This window comes from Mustela putorius, unplaced genomic scaffold (assembly GCF_011764305.1).
Source record: "Mustela putorius furo isolate JIRA1106 unplaced genomic scaffold, ASM1176430v1.1 tig00000592_pilon_pilon_pilon, whole genome shotgun sequence".
Classification (NCBI taxonomy): domain Eukaryota; kingdom Metazoa; phylum Chordata; class Mammalia; order Carnivora; family Mustelidae; genus Mustela; species Mustela putorius.
The window spans coordinates 8,872,746-8,894,246 of record NW_025421426.1 but is presented as its reverse complement, the minus strand read 5'-3'; the positions used below and the strand labels follow the sequence as shown (position 1 = coordinate 8,894,246).

Here is a 21,501-nt window from a genome sequence, read left to right as displayed (position 1 = left end):
TGGTTGTGCTGCCCTCTGAGGACCTCTAGGCCTGGAGCAGATGTTCTCCTGGGGCCCAGGAGAGGGGAAGAAGGTCTGAAGGTGCTCAGGGGGTTCTTACCAGCTCAGCCATCTCTCCCAGTATCAGGCCTCTGCCCCATGGGCCTGCCCTGCTGCTGGGCCACCACACTTAAAGGGGGGCAGGGTGGGCCTCACTGTGGGGCCAGGCAGCTCTCCTGAGCTATAATAGGCTCTTCCTTCCTTCCATTTCCCAAGTCCTTTCAGACAAAAATAAGATGGTCAGGACTGGACTCTGGTCCCTTTATTGAGACTGAGGGGCCAGTGGGTCCATCCAAACAAAAATAAATTTCTCTCCCCAAAGCCTGCCTGCAGGCTAGGACACCGGCATGTCCTGGCCGGGGCCCATGGCTGTCCCCTAAACCCAGCAGCACAGGTCTGGCTCTCTCAGAGTGATGGGATACTGGCTGCTCAGTGTGCAGAGACCCTAGGTGAAACAGGGAATGGAGTCCCAGCGGGTCCCACTCCCCCCACGCCCCCAGCATGGCTGGCCCCAATATCCACAGTGTGTGTTGGGCCCACAGGGCTCAGTCGTCGGTCAGGGTGATGACGTCGTACTCGATGCCCTGGTGCTGCAGCTGTTGGATGTGTTCAGGCGCCGCCTCTTCTGCACCAAATAGGCCCTGGGCTTGGGCCATGGCAGCATCGGCCACCGCTGCCAGGGGAGGGGAGAAGACGGTGAGCCTGAGGCCCCAGAAGCTTGTCCTGGGTCCCCATGGGCGTCAGGCTCCCACCCCATACCTGTGACAGCTGAGTGTGCAGCAGCCTCCAGCTGGGCCTGTGTGACCAGCTGCTGGCCTGGGGACACAGGCACATACTGGATCTAGAGTGGAGAAACCAGTGAGACACGGCCTTGGAGAAGCTCTGCCTGTGCCCCGGCTCCATCTGATCCCCCCAGAGGCCCTACCTGGGACTCCTGAAGGAAAGGGGCCCCTTGTTCATACTGGATGTGTGTGATCTGGCCTTCCTGTACCTGCAGAGGGAAGGCAATGCGGTGATTGAGGAGGCTGTACGCCCTTCCCCTGGCCTCCTCTGCCCTCCCCTGCCCAGGCCTGGCCTACCTGGATGTGATGGCCCTCTGGAACCACCACATATTCCTGGGGGAGCAGGTGCTGGACTCCATCCTGGGAGATGATGTACTGTACCTGGAAAAGGGTGGCGATGAGGCAGGTGCGGCGGCCTTGCTGAATTGGGAGCTTAGCAAGGAAGACTGAGCAGGGGGCCAGGGACACCCATCATCAACAATGGCGGTTGCAAGCGTGAACCCACGGAGCAGTGGTTTGCAAAGCACAGTTCCTCCCTGAAGTGGGGCCTGGGGGCAGGCGGAGGGAGGGCAGTGCTGGCCAAGGTGCTCACCTGATTGTCAGAGGTCACCAGGTGCTGTACCGTCTGGCCGTCTGCGGTGGTGATCTCCTGGATGTAGGTGGCTTCTTCCTGCCAGGACCAAGCCAGCTCCAGCCTCGACTCTGTGCCCCCACCCTGGCCCGTGACTTCCCAGCCCAGGCGCTCACCTGATTGGTCACGGTCTGCTCCTGGGCCACAATGATGTGTTCCTGGCCTAGTGCCTGCTGCAGCCGCTCTGGGCCCAGGACCCCATGGCCGGACTGGAGTGCAGCTGGGCAGAGAGGGAAGGGTTCTCACACAGGACTCGGGTGAAACCTGACATACCCTGGCCCCCCCACGGTGGTCCCCCAGGAGCAGCTCACTGTGCAGTGTGGCCAGCGTCTCGTCGTCACTGTTCAGGATGATGGTTTGGGTGGGGGTCCGGGCTGGGGTCCGGGCAGTCGGTGTCCCTGTCTTTCTCCCATCAGGACTGTGCAGCCGCTGGATGTGGAACTTGAGATGCCCGTTACGGTTAAAGCTGAGGGGGGCGGAGAGAAGGCTCAGGGGCGGCCCCATCACGCATGCCTAGCAGCCCCCGCCTGCCTGTCCCTGGCCTCACCGCTGCCCGCAGAGGTGGCACGCGAAGGGTTTCTCATTGGTGTGGGTCAGCATGTGCCGCCGCAGGTCCTTCTTGTTCTTGGAGGCAAAGCTGCACTGGCTGCACTGGTGGGGCCGCAGGCTTGAGTGCTGTGCCATGTGGGCCTGGAGAAGGGGCAGAGGCAGGGGCGCTGGCTGGGGGGGCCACTCGGCACCACACAGACAGCTGTTGGGGAACCTGTCTGCAGGTGGGGACGAGCTGTGTAACAAGTACAAACCAGGCCAAGATCTGGCACTGCTGTGTACAGGAAGAGGAACAAGTCCCAGGGCCCATCGTTAGGTCACTCAGAAAACCCCGTCCCTGCTCCCAGCCTCCGTTTACCCCCGTGTAAACACGAGACAGATGGTCAGATGAGGGGACCTCTGAAGGGCTCTTCCAGCCCTGACGTTTTAGGGTTCTGGGCCCTACTCCCCTCACTGAGCTGCTGTAAGGATTCAGTGCACAGTTGGATCTGGAAATGGTAATCCTTGGGGGGAGGACTCCCGCGCAGAACCTGCCCTCCTCGCCTTTTCCACAGTCTCCACCACCTCCCTTGTACCTTGGACGCTCTATTCTAGACAACTGGCATTTCCCTAAGCGGCCTCCTGCCACCACCCCTGTACCTCTGCCCCCTCCCTGGCCCAGGTTGGCCAGCGCCAGCACCCCACGTCCACATGACCCGGTCCCGGTCTGCTCTGCCGCCTGTAGTCAGTTCACACCACACACACTGCTGGCCTTAGTCACCCTGTCTGGATGGGTTCCCCACCAGACTGAGATCCCCAAATGCTGAGACCTTGTGGAGTCCTCTCTGACCCTAGAAGGGGAAGAGGGCCCGGCTTGGGGTGGGGGGGGGGAGTTCAGTTAAGCTCTGTTACACAAGTGGCCAAATGAATGCCAGGGGAGGTATGGGGGGGCGGCACCTACCCGGACCTCGGGCCACTGGCGGGCACTGAAGGAGCAGTCGGGGCACTTGAAGGCACTAGGCCCAGCGTGGGCCCGTTTGTGGCTCTCCATCTCTGCTCGGCCAGGGAAGGCCTCAGCACAGATCTTGCAGGAAAACTTCTTCGATGAGGCCGCGGCTGCCGACGGTGGGGACGGTGGTACTCCCAGGCTCAGGGCTTTGCTGGCCGCAGGAGGTGGGGAGGCAGAGCCCTGGGGGTCTCCCACCCGGTGAGTCCTGGCTGGAGATGGGGGCTCAGGGCCATCTCTGGGCAGCCCCCCACACTGTAGCAGGGGCCACTTGGCTCCGGAGGCCAGGGAATCTGGACTTGGGAAGGAGATGGAACCATCTGCAGTCAGCTGTCGAGAGATGGGGGAACATGAGGGCCTGAGGAGGATGGGGGAAGGACGGGACATGGGGGAGGGGTCGGCACCCCAAGCCTCACCTCGATGTGGTGTAGCTGGGTTCCATCAGCTGCCATGATGTAGTGGGTGCCAGCTTCTTTCAGGGTGTCACTCACCACCACAGCCTGGGCTGCCTCCCCTGGGGGCTCCTCGCTGTGGGCACCGAAGAGGGGAGGAGTGAATTCTAATGGGACGGAAGGCCAAAGGAGTCCCCTTCCCCAGAAGTCATCAAAGGAGGGGTGACTGCCACCACGGGTGGACTCCCTGGTTTGAATTCTGGCTCTCCCCTTTTGCAGCTGAACCTCAACAGCCTCTTCCATAAATGGTGGCTATAGGTCCAACTTATGGTCCTGTGCCAGCAGTAGTCACCGGGCTCCCCTGAAGTGCAGGTTGGCAGTGAGGCTGAGAGCCCAGGGGTCCAGGCCAGTCTGGCCAAGTGCAGCAGCAGGAGGGCTGGTGGAGGTTGTGGGGAGGCAGGCCCAGCAAGTACCCAGAGACCAAGAGCAGATGGCAGACACAGACTGGGCTGCCCGCCGTCTGCCCGGGGATCCCAACCGCACACTGCGGGCTACAGTGCTTAGATTAAACGCTTTCTCAGACGGCCTGGGAGTTCAGTGAGCATACAAATATTTCTGCCCCGAACTTGCTCAGTGTGGAGGAAGCCGTGTGCAGCTGCCAGGCCTCTGGTGCCAGCGAGGAGCCGGAGTTTGCTTCGAAGCTCAGAACTGGACAGCCCCTTAGGGATCACCATAACAGAGAGCACGTGACTCCAGAACCAAGGGGTCGACGGCTCACTCACTGCCTGTCTGACCTTAAGCAAGTCACTCAATGTCTCTGGCTTATTTCTTCACTTGTAAAATAAGAGAAACGTGGACCTCACGAGAAAGGTTTAAGTGAGTCCCCAAACGTTCAGTTCCTGGAACATCTAAGTGGCCAAGAAACAGTAGCTTCCAATCTCTTGAGAAAGATAGGACTCCTATGGCTCATTATGTTACATGTGTGAGGATTTTTGCCTCCTGCCAACTAGGCTCGGGTGGGCAGAGCCCTCCTCCGAGGCCTCCCGGCGCACCTACCAAACTAAAGGGGCCTTGCAGGCAGCAGGTCTCACCTGTAAGGCGTGCCAGGAGCTGATGTCCCCTCCTCCATAGGGGGTGCTGTGATGACGCTGTAGCCAGTCCCACCGAACGGGCCAGGTGCCAGGGTGATCTGCTGTAGGTCAGGGGGGCCTAGCTGGCTCTCTGCTGCCACACTGCCTCCGGGCTCTGCCACATGGAGAGTTACCACCTGCGAAGTGGCCCCTGCCGGGGAGGGCTGCCCACCCGGGGATGCCAACTCTGCTTCCACGTCCTCGGACTTCACCACAGCCACCTGTAACAGACCCGCTGGGCATCAGGAGCAGGGCCCTTCTCTACTTCGCGGCCTCAAAGCTTGCCCACACTCAGTGCTGCCATCACACACTTGTACAATCCCAGCTGTATGCTCTTTCTAAAGCACCCTCTGGCTCTCCAAGCCCCACCCAGCAACTGGAAATAAACTTAGCAAGACCAGGATAGTGCGACACTGCCCTCCAGGGGCAGCCGGGCAAGTCTGCAGACATCCGTGGGTCTCGCACTTGGAATGGGGCGGGTACTGGCCCCCTGGGGTGATCTGTCAGGGATGTGGCTAACCAGCCCACAATGAACAGCAGAGCGGCTCCTGCAACAAAGAACTATCTGGCACAAAAGGCCAAGATTGAGAAATCCTAGGGTAAAGGGACAAATGGCAAACCATTTTAGAAAAAAAAGAGCTTGACCTCACATCTTACTCCAAAGTCTGCTTCAAATGGATCAAAAACTGAAACATAAGAGGAAAAAAACCTCTAAAAATATGAAGAGAAAATGTGGGTATTTTTATGACCTGGGGTGGGAAGATTTTTTCTAATCAGCAAAACAAACCATAAATTGAAATCAGAAAACAGAGAAATGTTGTATTTAACAATGCCTACGAGAGAGAAAAGTCTCCTTCATATGTAAAGAGCCTCTGCAAAGTGATAATAAAAAGACCAACAGGGGCAGCTGGGCGGCACAGCTGGTGAAGCGTCTGACTTCAGCTTAGACTGTGATCTTGGAGTCCTGGGACTGGACCTCATGTCGGGCTCTGGGCTCAGCAGGGAGTCTGTTAAGGTTTTCCTTTCCCCCTGCAACCCCATGCCTCATGCACGTTCTCGTGCTCTCAAATAAATAAATCTTAAAAAAAAAAAAAAAAAAAAAGACTAATAGGAAAACTGATACAGGACACAAACATGTCAGTCAGAGAAGAAAAAAATGGTCCATGAACATACAGAAAGTAGTTCAATCTCGGTTATGGTCATAAAATTAATGTCATGAGGGCCATCTGGCTGGCTTAGTCAAGGAAGCATGTGACCCTTGATCTCAGGGTTGGGAGTTTAAGCCCTACTATGATCGGGTATAGAGATTACTTAAATTTAAAAAAAAAAAAAGAAAGAAAAAGACCATGAAATATACTTCTAATGTGTAGAAGATATTTATAAAAAGACTGGAGACACCCAGCACTCAGTGCTGGCAAAGGTGCAGGGACACACACTCTAGTAGTGGCAGTCACAGAAACTGGCATATCTCTAGGAGGCTTCTTACCTTCAGACCCACCAATTCTACTTCTAGGAGACTTTTTTTAAACTAAAAAATGTTTAGGAGCACCTGAAATATACACGCACTAAAGCACTGCCTTTGATTAATGAGGAACTGGAACCAACCAACCAGTAAATGACGGCCTGAACGTAACAACATGGGGACGACGGGAAGATGTGGAGATGTGTCGTGGCACTGGTGGAGGAGGTCTGCAGGCCAGCAGCCAGACCATGCCTCACGTGTGCCGAGTGAAGGAAAGTGGGCTGCAGATGAGCATGAATTGTGTGATCCCACTTCTTAAAAGATTTATTTATTTGAGGGAGAGAGCACGCGTGCATGTATAAGCAGGAGGGGCAGAGGCAGGAGAGAGAATCTCAAGCTGACTCTGCGTTGAGCACGGAGCCCAATGCGGGGCTCAATCTCCTGATCCTGAGATCATGACCTGAGCTGAAACCATGAGCTGGGATGCTGGCGCTTAACTGCTGGGCCACCCAGATGGCCCTGCTGATTCCATTTTTTTAAGGAACACAATGTCTCTGTGTTAGTGTGCACATGGACGAAACTGGAGAAATGCTTATTTGCCCATTTACAGAGGGTGGGGAGAGATGTTAAGGACTTTCACTTTCTGTATAGAACATTTCCTAATGTCCATTTTGATTTTTTTTTCAAACACATCTATTTTTGTAATCAGGGGCGGGGAGGGGAAATGTTATGTACTAATAACACGGGAGCAGCAGACAGGGCAATAGAACAGAACCCATCTGGACACATGGCAATCGACATCATGATAAAGGGGACATCTGCAACCACTGGGGAAGATTATTTCATATACTGCACTGGATAACTTTTGGGAAAAAAAGTAAAGTTAGTCCCCTACCTTTTTGCATACACCAAAAATAAATTCCAAGTGGAGTAAAGACTTAAGTGTAAAAAATGAAACCCTAAGAAGAAAATACAGGGGCGCCTGGGTGGCTCAGTGGGTTAAGCCGCTGCCTTCGGCTCAGGTCATGATCTCAGGGTCCTGGGATCGAGCCCCACATCGGGCTCTCTGCTCAGCAGGGAGCCTGCTTCCTCCTCTCTCTCTGCCTGCCTCTCTGCCTGCTTGTCATCTCTCTCTGTCAAATAAATAAATAAAATTAAAAAAAAAAAAAAAAAAGAAGAAAATACAAACGAATGTTCATATAATCTTGGGGTAAAGGAGGCCTTTCTAGGAAGGATATCAAAGGCAAAAACTATAAAAGACAGACTGAACTATCTAAAAATGTGCAACCTCTATGTACCCCCAAAGGGACCACTGAAATCCTAGGAAGCGCTCCAGTCTGACACCAGGCTCCCTCTTGCACAGAATTCTGTCTTCTATACCCCCAGTGGCATGTGACTGCTCCAGGTTCTTGGAATTTAACATCTCAAACACAGATTCTACCTGTTTTCACAAGGCTCGGGGCAGGGAGGCAGCAGGGGCTAACAAAGCTCTCCCTGCCTCATAGGAGGGGGGCGGTGCGGGGGCGGGGGGGGGCGGGGTAAGAGCGACCCCAGGCGGCTGGGCGGAGGATCTGCCAGGGCTGGAGGTGCCCCGGCAAGAAAGGCTAGAGCGGAGACAGCCCGGGAGCCTCCCGGCTGTGCCAGGTGTCGCCGGGTGAGGGCGCCAGGCTAGATGGGAAGCTGGCTTGGACCCACCACACAGGGAGGCTGCGGAGCTGGGACACCCGCGCCGACCAGGGCCTCCGGAGCCACAGGGGCGGCACTAACCCGCGCCCGCAGAGGTCACGGGGACGCGAGCCCTGCGGGAGCTCCTCGGACCTCCCTGGCCCAGAGGAGCCCCCTCCTCCGCATTTGCTCCCACGGTTTTGGTGGACCGTCTCCCGGGCTAAGTGGGGGTGCCCTGAGGGCCCGCCTCGAAGGCGGCTGCAGGGGGTTGGGGGATGGAGAGGCGGCCCAGGGGCGACTCACCTGCAGGGCTGTGCCCCCCAGCTCCCGCTGGGCGCTCATGTTCAGCAGCAGGTCCAAGGCCGTCTGTGTGGCCATTGCCGTGGACTCCTCAGCGCCTGGGTTGGGGGAGACGGGAGCCTGAAAGCTGGCCACCACCCCCTCTCCTGTCAAGGGGCCCCAGCGTGAGCCGGGCTCCCGCCCAGATCCCCAGGCCTCCACCTTTCCCCAGAGCTCACCTTGCTGGTAGATGATGGTGGCGCCACCAAGCGTGTCAGAACAGAGCAGTGGGGGGGTCTCGGGTGCCTGGAAAGGTGCTGCTTCTGGGGGAATCTGTGGGGTGGGGATGTGGCCAAGCCTGAGAGGGGGCAGCGTGGAGGCAAGCACTGGTTGCCAAGAGCCTCCTACCAGTTGAGCGCTTTACATGCGTCGGCTTGTTTCATCTTCACACAACTACGTCTAAAAGGATTTCTCAGCTCAGCACTCCTGAGGAACAGACCCAGGCTCAGAGAAGCGACGGGCTACGATTCCACCAGTAGTAAGCAGCAGAACTAGGGTCTGAACACAAGGCTGACCCCTGAGCCTGTGTTCTACCTGCACCTAGTGGTGGTTCATCTTTTGGGGCAGGGGAGGGGGAAGCAACGTTCTCAGCTATGAGACTACTTCCTGGCCTGCCTTGCAGCTAGGTAGTGTGGCCTTGTGGCTAAGCAGAGGCTTCTGGTTAAGTTCACCGGGAAGACAGATGGGGAGATGGCAGGCTTCCTTTCTGCCTTTCTTCCATCCCTTCCTCCTGCTTCCTGCCTGGGATGTGGCTAGAAGGCTGGAGCTCCTGCAGCTATACTGGACCATGAGGCTACCACAAAGATGGAAGTCATATGCCTAGGATGGCTGGGAAAAAATATTGACAGAGCTTGGTCCCTGATGACTGACCATGGAGCTGCCACACTAGCTCTGGGCTGCTGACCTTTGGGTTCATTTCTGAGAGAATGATAAACTACTACAGTTAAGCCACTGAGGTCTCATTCTCTATTTCTAGCCCTGGAAAGCCAATCCCACTGTGAGCTTATTAGGGCTGACAGGTCTGTGACCTCATGACTCTTTTTTTTTTTTTTTAAAGATTTTATTTATTTATTTGACAGGCAGAGATCACAAGTAGGCAGAGAGGCAGGCAGAGAGAGAGAGGAGGAAGCAGGCTCCCCACTGAGCAGAGAGCCCGATGCGGGGCTCGATCCCAGGACCCTGGGATCATGACCTGAGCCGAAGGCAGAGGCTTTAACCCACTGAGCCACCCAGGTGCCCCCCTCATTGATTCTTTACCATAATCGGAGAGGCGGGGACCATTTTGTTGTCCCCAACATGCCAGTGAGGATGCTGGGGATGGGAGAGGTGACGGGACACTGTCATCCTGGCCCATGCCCCACTCCCAGTCCCCTCTGTCTGCTGCCTGCTTGGCTGAGCTTACCTCAGGAGGGCCCGGGGAGCTTGGGGGTGGGCCGGGGGCTGCGCTGTGCTGCTGCTTTAGCTCCTCAATCTGCTGCAGAGAGAAGAAGGGGCGACGGCGGGAAGGGGGCTCCTCAGGGTGGCGCCGTCCCCACTCCTCAAAGCTGCTGGCGTGTCGGCAGCGCACGTGCAGGCGCAGGTTCTTCTTGTGCCGTGTGCTGAAGTGGCAGTATTCACAGGCAAAGGGCTTGGCCCCTGTAGGCACAGGTAGACGGACGCTTGGGCTTTCCCACCCCCCACCCCCGGGGCAGGAAGCCTTCCATGGGCCCCGGGCCTCTCCAGCTGTCTCCCCGCCAGTGTTGCGCGCCCCAGCTTGTTCTGGTGGCCAAGGCCTAGCCTCCACACTCACAGCCTTCCTCGGAGAGTCCTAGTTTCACATCACGGACCACACACTTCTCTTATGAATCACTGCCCCCCAGGTAGACAGGAATCTGGTCCCCGGGCGTGTCTAATTTCCCCCAGCGCGCCCATCAGAGGCACAGGCCCCAAGGAGGAGAAAGAACCAACTATTTCATGCACCTTCTGCGTGCGTGAGGACGGGGCCCCCGTGAGCACATCTCCCGTCCGGTACCCAGCACAGATAGGGCTCAGGGAACAGAGCTCACTGTTACAACCATCACGTGGTAGGTATTCCTGATGCCCCTTGCACAGCCAAGGAAGGCTCAGTCTGGGCACGGTGGCCCATGACCATGCAGAGAAGAGCCGGCTAAGCTGAGTTGTAAGGGGGAGATTCCCTTACAACCGAGCAGCCGAGGCCACTCTCACGGCAGGATGGGGCTGCTGGTGGGACAGGGGCTGCCGAGGTGGAGGAAGAGGACAGCACTGAGGCTGCGACTGCGGGCAGGGTGAGTGGAGGGCTCACCGCGGTGGGGGCGGGGCTGGCCTGACCTGTGTGCTTAACAGCCACGTGGGAGAGCAGGAAGTCCTCCCGGAAGGTGCGGTAGGGGCAAAAGCTGCACTTGAATGGCTTGTCACTGACATGGGACAGCTGGTGGTTCAGGAGTGCCTTCTTGTCCTCACAAACAAACTCACAGAACTCGCACTTGAACCTGGCGGGGGTGAGAGGGAAGGAAGCTCAGCAATCACGTGGGGCGCTGGGGCGGGGTACTCCGGCCCGGGGGCCCCCTCCCTCCTCGGGGATATACCTGCGGTTGGCAACAGCTTGGATGTGTGTGAGCAGGTGCATCTTGAAGGTGTAGCGCTTCTTAAAGGACTTTCCACACTGTGAGGGGTAGGGTGAGTTAGATGGGGGGACTGTCCAGGGAGACCCCTTCACCCTGCCCCCAGCTCTTGGCCCCAGCCACCTTGTCACACATGTGGGGTTTCTCTGTGCTGTGTGTCTTCATGTGCTGTGTGAGTCTCTTCTGCATCGGATAGATACGGCCACACACAGGACAAGGGAAGGAGCTCAGCTTTGGGGCCTGGGAAGGGACAAGAAGGGACCAGATGAAGAAAGGAGAAGAGAGGGTGAGACCTCACTTCCTGCCCCCACCCTCACAAGCAGCCCTCAAGCAGGCTCCCTTCCTGGGCCAGGGTCCCAGACTCACCGGGTCTGGCCTCTTCTTCCTGCGGGCAGAAAGGCATAGGAGTCAGACCATGGCTTCCCCAAGCCCGCCTCAAACCTTTTCCCACTGACCCGACCCACCCTCAGCTCTGAGAGTTTCTAATGCCCAGCCAAGCCCTTCTCTCAGAGCAGGGTTTCCCCAAGTGGAGTTCGCTAAGAAATGCTAAGAGGCATGCTGTAAATAAATTCTAGAATGGTGACTTCTTCCTTGCTTTGTCACAAAATAAAATGTGCATTTTAAAGCCCTGAGAAGTCCTGCAAAAAGAGTTAGCGAAACAGGTGTTTGAACCGATGTCCATAATTTTACCTCTCCCCTGCCTGCCCCTCGTTTTTTTAAAGAAAACCTGTAAGCATCATAGAGAGCAGGCTTTCCCACAAGCACATTTTGAAAGTCATTTTCCTGGGGCGCCTGGGTTGCTCTCAGGTGTTGAGCATGTGCCTTTAGCTCAAGTCATGGTCCCAGAGTCCATGGACCCAGAGTCCTGCTTGGCAGGGAGCCTGCTTCTCTCCCTCTCCCACTCCCCCTCTACTTGTGTTCCCTCACTGTGTCTCTGTCAAATAAATAAATTAAAAAAAAAAATCTAAAAAAAAAGTCCCTGTCCTCGTGAACTACTGTATCCAACCTCAGCTCACACAGCACGCCAAGCGGAGTGAACTCCTTCCTGAAGCTGCAGATCTAATGACGACTCGGTGAGCAATCTCAGGGCCCCTAAGGATTCGTTCCTCCACCCAGCTGTCCTGTTTCTGCTCTGTCCGTGCTCTGAGAGTTGGGAGTCTACAAGACCTTTAGATGATTTCCTGAACTCCTTTAGGTAGCCCTTCAACAATGACTGTCCCGATCTTACAAAGCAGGGAAGAGACGGGACAAGAGCCCTCCAAGCCCCAATACTGCTCTGAGCCAAGTGAGCTTGGATGAATGGCCTTATCTTTCTGCTGTCTGTAAGTGCTGCCAATGGCGTGGCCCAGGGCAGGTGCTCAAGTAAGGGGGAAACACGGTGATGCTGGGCCTCTGCTTCCTGCCCTGGCCCATTCCCCTGGCCTGCACGCACTGACCGGTCTCGACTGTGCACAGCTGCGTGACGGACCACGTCCTTCCGGTAGACACTGGTATAGCTGCATTCGTCACACTTGTAGGGCTTACTGCCCACGTGATTGAACATGTGTTCCTAGGATAGAGGGGAACGACAGTGGGCTGGGTTTGGCCTCCCCTGTACCCTCAACCTGTGCCCACAGCCTTAGGGCTGCTGTGGGCGCAGGCTCACGGAACAAGGGAGCTGGAGCCTATTAGGGCTGGGGACTCTAGCCAATAAGGGAACCTACTCTACGCTAGGCCCTATGCTGGCTCACCATGTGAGATGGAGGCTCAGAGGGAAGTAACCTTGGCCCCGAGTGACTTGGTGACTGCCAGAGCTTGGAGCCAAGCCCAAGCAGCACAGCTCCAGAGCCTATGCCCTCCCCACCGCCCCTGGGGACAACCGTCCCCCAGCAGGGTTTTGGGAACAACTTCCAGGCCACGGGGCCCTGTCTTGAGGAAGAACTGTGTGCAGAAGCAGAGGGGCTCTGGCCTGTCCTTCAGGTACTCCCTACTGCGCTCAAAGGCCAACTCTCTGCCTTACTTTGGCCAGGCCAAGCCACAGACTCCTGGGTCAGTCAAATGGGAAAGTTGATACGCGCAACCTCTTCAGGCTGCATGGGCATGGAACTTAAGCATATCTATCATGCCCTGGTAAAACGGCTTAGGGCTATAGCCAGCCCACTGGCACCTTAGGTAAATGACATAAAAAAGGAATTCTTTTTTTGAGACACATTACTGCCATCTACTGGAAAGTTTTCTAACATACTAGACAGAACTGGGCTTTACTGTCATCCACCCATATGTGTGGTGATCAAGTAAATCTCTGCTGTTTGCACTGGGCACAGCACCTCTGAGGATGTGACACCACTACACAGTGTGCAGCCTGCACAACTGCCCATGCCGCCCACATCTGAACTTCAGGGCACAGCGGCACACCGCTGAATGTGCCCTGTGGAGGAGCAGGAGGGCCCCGCCAATGGCCTGTAAGCGCCACTCCATCTTCGCACTGCCCGCCAGCCCTTGCCTCCATCCCAGTGCCCCCACCCCCATGCTGCGTACCTTGAGTGAGGACCAGCGGCGGGAACGATAGCTACACTGCAGGCACCTGAAGAGCTGGGGGTCCCCGGCCTCGTGGGAGTTGACATGGAAGCGCAGGTCCTCATGGGACAGGAAGCGGGAGCCGCAGATGCGGCACAGGAAGGGCCTCAGGAGCGGTTTGGGGGACTTGTAGTAATACCTGCCAGAAGGGCACAGGGGAGAGTCTGGCTGGGCTGTGCCCCGGCTGTCTCCCCTACCCCCATCCCTGCTCTACATACTTGCGGTATTTCTTGCCTAGGAAGCGCCTGGAGGGCCGGCCACGGCGGCGGGGCGGGGCAGCAGGCTCATCCTGGCAGGAGGGGGCCGCGTTCTCCGCATCTGACTGGCTCACACCGGGGTCCACGGGGGCCCTGTCGGCCTTGCCCAGAGCAACCACGCATCCTGGACCCGAGGAGCTGGGAGCCTCGGGGTCTGGGGGCTCTGGAGGGCTCTGTCCACTCTGGGAAGTCACTAGAGGCTCTCCTTCCACACCTGCCATGGACACGGGTGCAAATCAGCTACGGACACACCAGGGCAGATGCTGACAGGTGTGCCAGAGGCCAGCCAAAATATCTCCCTAAACCACGATCACAGACTGTTGATGGGGACATCAGGTCACCGGACAGGTGCAGGCGGCCCACAGTTAGAGGGCAGTGTGGGCACTGGCCGCCGACTAGCATAGCACAACCCCCGCCCAGCAGTCCGCAGCAGCAGCAAAAGAGCTGGGACCTCCCTGTTGAGAGACCCGTGTACTGCTTGAGCCTGTACACAGGACTTCCGTGTGTCCTCGGGCAAAGTCGCTGCCCTGAGTCTCATTTCCTCATCTGGCAAGTGGAGGTGATGACTGCTGAGCTAGTGACCTCATGGGAACATTCTATAGAGTCTGGGAGTGACAGCAGGTACTTTAACATTGGTTTTCCCTAGGGAGGCTGGCAGGCTGGAGGGCAGACAGGAAGAAGAGAGGAGGTATCACATCACTGTACATAATCAGAACCTCTAGAAGTCTGAGCAATCTGAATGTGTTACCCATTCAAAAACATCAGCAGCATTCCAATGTAACATTTTAAAATTTATCTATTTTTAAATTTTTATTTATTTGTCACAGAGAGAGAGAGGAGAGAGAGCGCGAGCACGCACAACCAGGCAGAACAGCAGCAGAAGCAGAGGGAGAAGCAGGCTCCCTGCTGAGCCGGGACCACCCCCCCATCCCCACCCCGTCCGATGTGGGACTCGATGCCAGGACTCTGGGATCATGACCCAAGCCGAAGGCAGCCACTTAACCAAATGAGCCACACAGGGCTTCCCTCAATGTAACAATTTAAGAATGAAAAGTGATCTAGGGGCACCTGGGTGAACCTAGATCACTGGCTGGCTCAGTCGGTTCAGTGCCTGGCTTTGGCTCAGGTCACAATCCCGGGATCCTGGGACTGAGCCCCGCATTGGGCTCCTTGCTCAGCGAGGAACCTGCTTCTCCCTCTCCCTCTGCCCCACTGCTCCCCTGGCTTGTGCACCCTCTCTCACTCACTCTCTCTTTCTTAAATAAATAAAATCTTTTAAAAAGAAAATGAAACGTGATCTAGACAATCCTGGTGACATTCTGCTTCTTGAAAGGGGTGCTGGCTATATAGCGGTATTCCCCTTGTCAAAATTCCCAAGTTGGACACTTAGGATATGTGAGCTTTCCCATACAGATAATAATAAGGTTTTTAAAATCTTATTTTTAAAAGAATGCTAAAAAAAATGTAAGAATCTCCCCTAGACTCCATATACAAAAACAGCTGCCATGTATTTTTGTGTCTTTACACCTCAGAGCAATCCTGAAAGGCAGGTGCTATCACCTCCATTCATCAAAAGGCAACAGGGGATTCAAGAGGCAAAGTCACATGCTGTGGGTCACACAGCCAGTAGGTGGCAGAGCCATCATGCCCATGGGGCTTTCCAGTCCACAGCTTGTAATGCTCCAAGTCAGGGCTCCCTAGACACAGTTTTAGGTCTCAGACTGGTTCTCATTTCAGTAATCATACTTAAAATTTATCTTCTGGGGCGCCTGGGTGGCTCAGTGGGTTAAAGCCTCTGCCTTCGGCTCAGGTCATGATCCCAGGGTCCTGGGATCGAGCCCCATATCGGGCTCTCTGCTTGGTGGGGAGCCTGCTTCCCCCTCTCTCTCTGCCTGCCTCTCTGCCTACTTGTGGTCTATGTCTGTAAAATAAATAAATAAAATCTTTAAAAAATAAAATAAAATAAAAAATAAAATTTATCTTCTATCTTCTTAGTTCAGTTATAAAAGTTCCAACTTCTCCTGTGCTGTGACACCTTACCACTTTACCCCTGAGGAACCTATCACTTCTTAACCCAGGGTTTCTCCAGCTCGGTCTGAAAGGGCTGGCCCTTTATGAGGAGGCCTGCAGGTCTCCTAGGTTTGCTATGTGCTCCCCTGCATGGCACACTTGGTCCCCAAGGCTCTACAGAAGGTGGACAGGTGGCCCCACCTACGACCAACTCTCACCACCTGGGAGGTCCAAGGTCTCTAGCCGAGGCAGCTTCCGAGGCCGGCCAGGTCTCCTTCGGGGTCTTGGCGTACTGGGAGTTGGGCGCTGGGGCCGTAGCTGCCGGCCCCGGGGCTCATCCTCAGCCGGATTGTAGTCACTGTCCTCTGTGGGGACCGCAAGAGAAGGTGGGTATCAGAAGGTGGGTATCAGTCCTTTTAGGCCTGACCCCTGTCCCGGTTTCCCTGGGAAGAGGCTCTCTTCCCATCCCTGCCTGCTTCTCCTCCAAGCCCACCAACCAGTTGATGCCTCCTTCAGAAAGCCCTCCTGACCTCCCACTGGCTCTGAGCACCTCTAAGCCCCTGCAATCCTTTCTCTGCGCTCTCCCAGACTCCTACCACTAACTCAGAACCACTGCAAGAACTAGAAAAAGATGCCCCTTCCTTAAGACACTTTACAGCCGTTGTTAGAAAATAGTTGGAATAAACATTCAAATCTACAAACTCTGATGACGATGCTCTCCAGTGCAGGAGCCACTAGCCATATATAATTGAGCACTCATACTTGGTCTACACTGAGACACTGGATTTCCAAAAACTAGTATAAAAAAGGGAAGCAAAATATCCCACTGATAATTATGATTAAGCTTCATCTTATCTTTTAAACTTTTTAAATATAGCTACAAAAAAAGTACACGTGGCTGGTCTTCTACTTCTGTTGCACAATTGTGAATGTGGCCCTCTTAGATGTGGTGCTTTTTTTAGTGCACAGCCTGCATAACTGCACACAGAGATCCTGACCCCAATGCCCCAACTTCTGTCTTATACTGGAGGCACCTGCATGGCTGAACTTGTGCCGATTCCTCTTTCCCAGCCCTCCACGTGGGCCAGATGCAGGTAAGTATTTGCAGATGGGTATGGTGGTGGTACGCCTGGGAGCCACGGTGGCCTACCCTCTAAGTCATCGATGGCGCCGGCATCAACGATGTCATCATCATCTTCCTCCTCTGGCCCCTCTTCCTCCCGGGTCTTGGCTGAGGTGCCCCACTTCCGCAGACGCCCCTTCTTCCCAGCTGCAGCTGCCGCTGCTGCAAAGATCAGAGAAGCTTTGCCACGTCTGGGTCTCGGCTCTCCACCCCAACCCGTGCAGCCCAGCCAGCGAGGCAGCTATCAGTGCACCTGGTCGGAAGTGCCGCTCCCGCATGTGGCGCAACAGCGTGGCTTTGGTGCTGCTCCGGTACTGGCACATCTTGCACTTGAACTGCTGGACCACCACCACCTCCATCATGGCCTCCAGGCTCTGCAGGTCTGGCTCCTCAGTGCCAGAGCCTGGGGGTGGCTGTGCGGGAGAGCCGGGTCTACCCTGTGTCTCCTCTGGTGGCTCCAGGCACGTGGATGTGGGGCCATCAGCCAGGGCCTCGATGGCTGCCAGGCTGTGGGCCAAGGTGGAACTGGACATTGGCGAAGCCATGGGGGCACCTGTGGGTAGGTGAGGGCATCAGAGGAGAGGGGAAACAGAGGGGTAGGTGGGCCACGAGTGACAGCTGCCCCTCCCAGGCAGGACCAGGGATCCTAGAACCCAACTCCCCGGAGAGGGAGCAGTGGACAACCTGCCAAGATCACACAATGTGTCTGTGGAGGAGCCTCCCTCTCCAACTGCCCGGCTCCCTGGGGCTGCTGCCCAGGGTCTTACCATCGTCTGGGCCCTGCAGGATCAGGTACCGTGCCGTCTCTGCCCCGCCATCCTCAGCACTGGTTACGGTGATACAGCCTGGGCAGAGATGGGGGAGGGGAGTCCCAGCTGACAACGATGACAACTGTTACTGCCCACGTTCATTCTGGCTCACCTGCACCAACTACGATCCAGCTGCGCTGCCCTGCCCTCCCCCGCCCCGAGCTTCACTTGCACCCTGTCCTTGCCCGTGCACCCCTGTCTAGAGCAGGGCTGTAGGGTGGTCTGGTGTGACAGGCTGGCCGAGCAGCTGGCTCACCATCGCACAGATGCCATGGCTACCCCAGCTGCCCCACCTCTGACCTTTAACTAAAACCTGGAGAGTTGGGGTGCCTGGGTGGCTCAGTGGGTTAAAGCCTCTGCCTTCAGCTCAGATCATGATCCCAGGGTCCTGGGATCGAGCCCCACATCGGGCTCTTTGCTCATCGGGGAGCCTGCTTCCTCCTCTCTCTCTCTGCCTGCCTCTCTGCCTACTTGTGATCTCTGTCTGTGAAATAAATAAATAAAATCTTAAAAAACAAAAAACAAAAAACAAAAAAACCTGGAGAGTCCCCCTCCCTGTCTCAAACTCCCCCAAGATCAAGGCCTAGCCCCTTTACCACTTTCTCAGGGTTGGCTTCCCACATGACCCCAAAGCTTTTTGAAGTCTGTGGCCTTTATATACATCATTGATAACAGAGGGTACAGTGTGGTAAATCATAAGTACAGACTCTCACAAGCTCCCCTCTGAGCCTGTGGCCCCCGACCTGCTGGTCTCAGTGGGTCCTCTGTACCTGAGACTTCTCTTCTAGGCCGTGAGGATGATAGCACCTATCTTTGGGGGCTACCGGGAGAATTAATGAGGTACTGTATGTAAAGTGCTTAGAGCAAACCCCAGTACATAGCCAGGTATTATAGTTTCCATGTTCATTCAGTGTTTATCAATGCCAAGCACGATATGACAGTGTTTCCAGAAATCTTCACCTCATTTACCACTATGAGACAGGGGCTACTGTGTCCATGTGACACACTTAGAGCGATAGGGTTATCTGCCTAAGTTTGCACAGCTGGCTCTGCTAGACCCCACAGGAAAGCCCCATGGGCTGACTCTCGCTGCCTCTGTGGGACTCACTTGGGATTAGGTCCGGCCCAATGGTGGACTCGATGATCTTGTCGATGGCTGAGCCCAGGTCTGAGGAAGAAGCCGTGCAGTCGGACACCAGCATGTTGGGGTCGGGGAGTGCGCTGGAGTGCACCAGGGCTGGGGGGCCACCTGTCACCCCTGCCACTGGCCCATGGGACACAGAAGATGAATCAGGCAGGTAGCCATGGGGCAAGGGGTCCGTGCTCGAGCTGCTCTCAGATACTTCCTCCTGGGTGACAGGAAACAAGGAGAGAGGAATTTCAGGAGCTGTGATGGGGCAAGGCAGTCGCCTGCCACCCACTAGATCGACCTCCGTGGCCCAAAAACATGTGAGTGGAGCCATCCACATCGTCAGGCCCACTGATGACTGGTAGATGCCTCTCAGTCACAGAGCCACCAAAGAACAAGTTCCGGGGTCTCCGACTCTGGTCAGGTAAGAGGCCCCATAATCCCCACACCTACACAACAGCCTGGCAGAGCTATTTTCACGGAACTTTTGAATTAGCTCTTCCCTCTGCCTGAACTGCTTCTCAGCGTTGCACCATGGCTGATTCCTACCCCGCCTTCTCACCACCATTTAGCTGGTACCTCTTCTAGGAAGTTAACCCTGACCCTCAGGCCAAACGAGGACCTCTCTGTCCTGGGTGCTACAGTCACCTGTGTCCCCTCATCATGGTTCCCTCTGTAGTGTAATGTCTCCTAGGTCAGACTGTACTTTCCATAAGGGCCAGGCCCCCATCTGCCTTGTTCCCTGCTGTATCCCCAGAGCTCAGCACAAGCTGGGCACATAGTAGGCCCATCTCTGCTGAATTAACAAAACCCTTGGACCCCAAAAGGGGGTTCATTTTTGGATAGCTCTATACTGTAATGCCTTGGAAGTCATTCATTATCTTGCAGGTAATAAGAACAGTAATGGGTAATACTTCCTGAATGTGTACTATGTGCTGAGCATTGTTTTAATTGCTTTGCATGTATTAATTCATTTAATCCTCACAAAAACCCTATTGAGGCAGATATGTTTATCCCTTCCCAATTTACAGAAGAGAAAACTGAGCTAGAAGTAGGGCAGCTTGTCCAAGATCAGAGAGCCAGGAGGAAATGATAAAGGTTTCACAGAACGTGTCCAAGAGTACTCCCTCTGAGGCCGGTCTTCCTGCTCCATTTTATAGACAGAAGAATGAGGCTCCCGGTGAATCAGAGTCGGGAGCCAAGATTTGAAGCAGGACACCTGCATCTCAAAGAGTGAGGACAGTAGGTAGTGGAGTGGATAAGACTACAGCTTAGATTTGAATCCTGGCTCTGTCGGCAATCTGTGCCTCGGTTTCCTTACCTCTAAGATGTGCAAGAGTGATATATACCCCTTACGAGGTATGAGGCTTAAATGAGAAAATCCATGTTAGGGGCTTGGCGAGGTGCCTGACACACGATAAACCAAAAACAATTATTAGTTACAAGCCAGCCTTTCTGGCTGCTTCCCTTGGCTGCCAGGCATGCTTCCTGCGGCCCTGCCTCCACCCACGCCGGCCAGCAAGGTCCATACCAGAGAGCTGCTGCCGCGGTCGGAGCTTTGCCCCACGCCAGAGTCGTCGGCCTCCGCCGGCCCCCGAGCGGCAGCGGCGTCGCTGCTGTCGGCCGACACCGCTTCAGAGGTGCCCACGCCCAGGCCGCTCTCAGAGGGCTCCTCGGGCCGGCCAGGACCAGGGGCCGCGTCGCTACTGCTCTCCACCTCGTTCTCCTCCATTGGCTCAGGGAGCCGCCTGACAGCGAGGCGCAGGATCTGGATCCTTCACTCTGCGAGAGGAGGTGAGCGGGCTGGAACAGGTGGGCCTCCTCCCCGGCCCGGGCAACCACGGCCCACCCAGCTGCGCCCGTGTGCCCATTTTGCAGGTACAAAGACTGAGTCTCCGACGGGGAGGGGCTTTCTCGTGTACCGAGAGACAGGAGCCTCGGGAAAACAGGACCGAGAAGCCTGGCCTCCCAGTCCGGAGCCCTTCCCCGTCCCCGGTACGGTAGTCAATGGCCGGTAATCTTGACCCTCCTCGTCTCTCCTCCATGACTCCCGCAGCGTGGTTCGCTCTAAGAGCCGGCTCCGAGCCCAGTGGTTTAGCCCTTCGGCCCCCAGAGTTCCCCCGGGTGCGGGGTCGGTGGTACAGCCCGCAGGCCCCCTGGGTCAGTGGCTCGCTCCCCCCTCCCCTGGTTCCCATGCGGAGGGGGCTGACAGCGACGGTCCCGGGGCCTGGCGACTCGGGGCTGTCCCCGGCGCTGCCTGCGCTCCAGGCCCGACGCCATCTTGTGGCGGCGCCGGGTTTCCGCTCAGGCAAGTGCGAGAGCGACTAAAGGGCCTGGGACCCCGGGGCCCTGTTCGGACAGCCCCGCCGGCCCGGGAGCTCGCCGCCGGCTATCCCCACAGTCTGCCCCCACTTCGCGGCAGGGTGCAGTGGGGCGACCTGATTCTACCCCATGCTCACCTGACGCTTTCGTAGCCGCACTCCTCTCCGACTCCGGCATCGACGAGGTCGCCATCCTCTTTCCCCCGCTGCGGAGGGACCCGTCGGCCCACCGTAGGCCGGGACTACTTCCTACGCCGACCCAGAAAAAGACAGCTTTCCGGTGTGTCAGAAGTTTGCCCTGAGGCCTCAGAACCATGGCCCAGTCCAGAGAGAGTCTAGTATTTTATATGTTGTGAAGTATGGGTGACAGAGTCCGCGATGGATTGGGGACTACTTTCTGTCTTGGCGGAGGGCTACACTGGGAGTGGTTATGTGACGTCACTGCTGGGTCCCTTCCCTAGGCCGCAGGGTTGGGCGCGGCGAAGGCTGCCCCACGGATTGGGGGCGTGGCCCTCAGCGGCCTGACCACGCCCCTCCCGGAACAGCTACTAAGGGTGTGCTGCGCCGGGGAGGTTTTGACTTGGCTGGAGAGGAATAAACATTAGTCATTTCGTTTGGCTCAGGACAGATGACTTAACGCTCTTATCGAGCCTAATCGAATCCTTCCTAATTAGGTTTGATGTGTCCTGGGAGGAGGGGAA

The 21,501-nt window shown here is 56.2% G+C and overlaps 1 protein-coding gene and 1 long non-coding RNA gene across 5 annotated transcripts; one reads left to right on the top strand and one right to left on the bottom strand.

The window, feature by feature from the left end:
* Nucleotides 1-286: 286 nt before the first annotated feature.
* ZNF335 (zinc finger protein 335) lies at nt 287-21,203 on the bottom strand. 4 transcript variants are annotated; one of them, XM_013053228.2, is made up of 28 exons: nt 20,939-21,203; nt 20,011-20,261; nt 18,459-18,699; nt 17,309-17,416; nt 16,795-17,094; nt 16,569-16,703; nt 15,637-15,783; nt 13,370-13,622; nt 13,113-13,290; nt 12,032-12,144; nt 10,962-10,980; nt 10,719-10,835; nt 10,560-10,636; nt 10,303-10,463; nt 9,377-9,609; nt 8,154-8,247; nt 7,939-8,033; nt 4,470-4,729; nt 3,403-3,514; nt 2,942-3,316; nt 2,000-2,142; nt 1,764-1,918; nt 1,569-1,672; nt 1,414-1,491; nt 1,119-1,202; nt 965-1,030; nt 799-880; nt 287-712 (listed from the first exon to the last, which is right to left on the bottom strand). In XM_013053228.2, exons 2-28 carry the CDS (start codon nt 20,209-20,211, stop codon nt 585-587), a joined length of 4,059 nt encoding a protein of 1,352 aa, XP_012908682.1. In that variant the 5' UTR covers nt 20,212-20,261; nt 20,939-21,203; the 3' UTR covers nt 287-584. The 4 variants fall into 4 exon arrangements, with proteins under 4 accessions (XP_012908682.1, XP_012908685.1, XP_012908686.1 ...); XM_013053231.2 differs by having other exon boundaries at nt 15,640-15,783; XM_013053232.2 differs by having other exon boundaries at nt 17,309-17,386; nt 20,939-21,202.
* LOC123392621 lies at nt 20,151-21,425 on the top strand. Its single transcript, XR_006607366.1, has 2 exons — nt 20,151-20,273; nt 20,358-21,425. It is a non-coding gene; the product is annotated as an uncharacterized LOC123392621 (long non-coding RNA).
* The last annotated feature ends 76 nt before the right edge of the window (nt 21,426-21,501 follow it).

Coding starts and splice junctions, on each gene's coding strand:
- ZNF335 (XM_013053228.2), bottom strand. CDS start 20,211: ATGGAGGAGAACGAGGTGGAGAGCAGTAGCGACGCGGCCCCTGGTCCT. Junction 9,610..10,302: donor CGTGGCTGTTAAGCACACAG/GTCAGGCCAGCC, acceptor CTGTGCCTACAG/GGGCCAAGCCCTTTGCCTGT. Junction 3,515..4,469: donor GCTCCTGGCACGCCTTACAG/GTGAGACCTGCT, acceptor CGGTGCCCACAG/CGAGGAGCCCCCAGGGGAGG.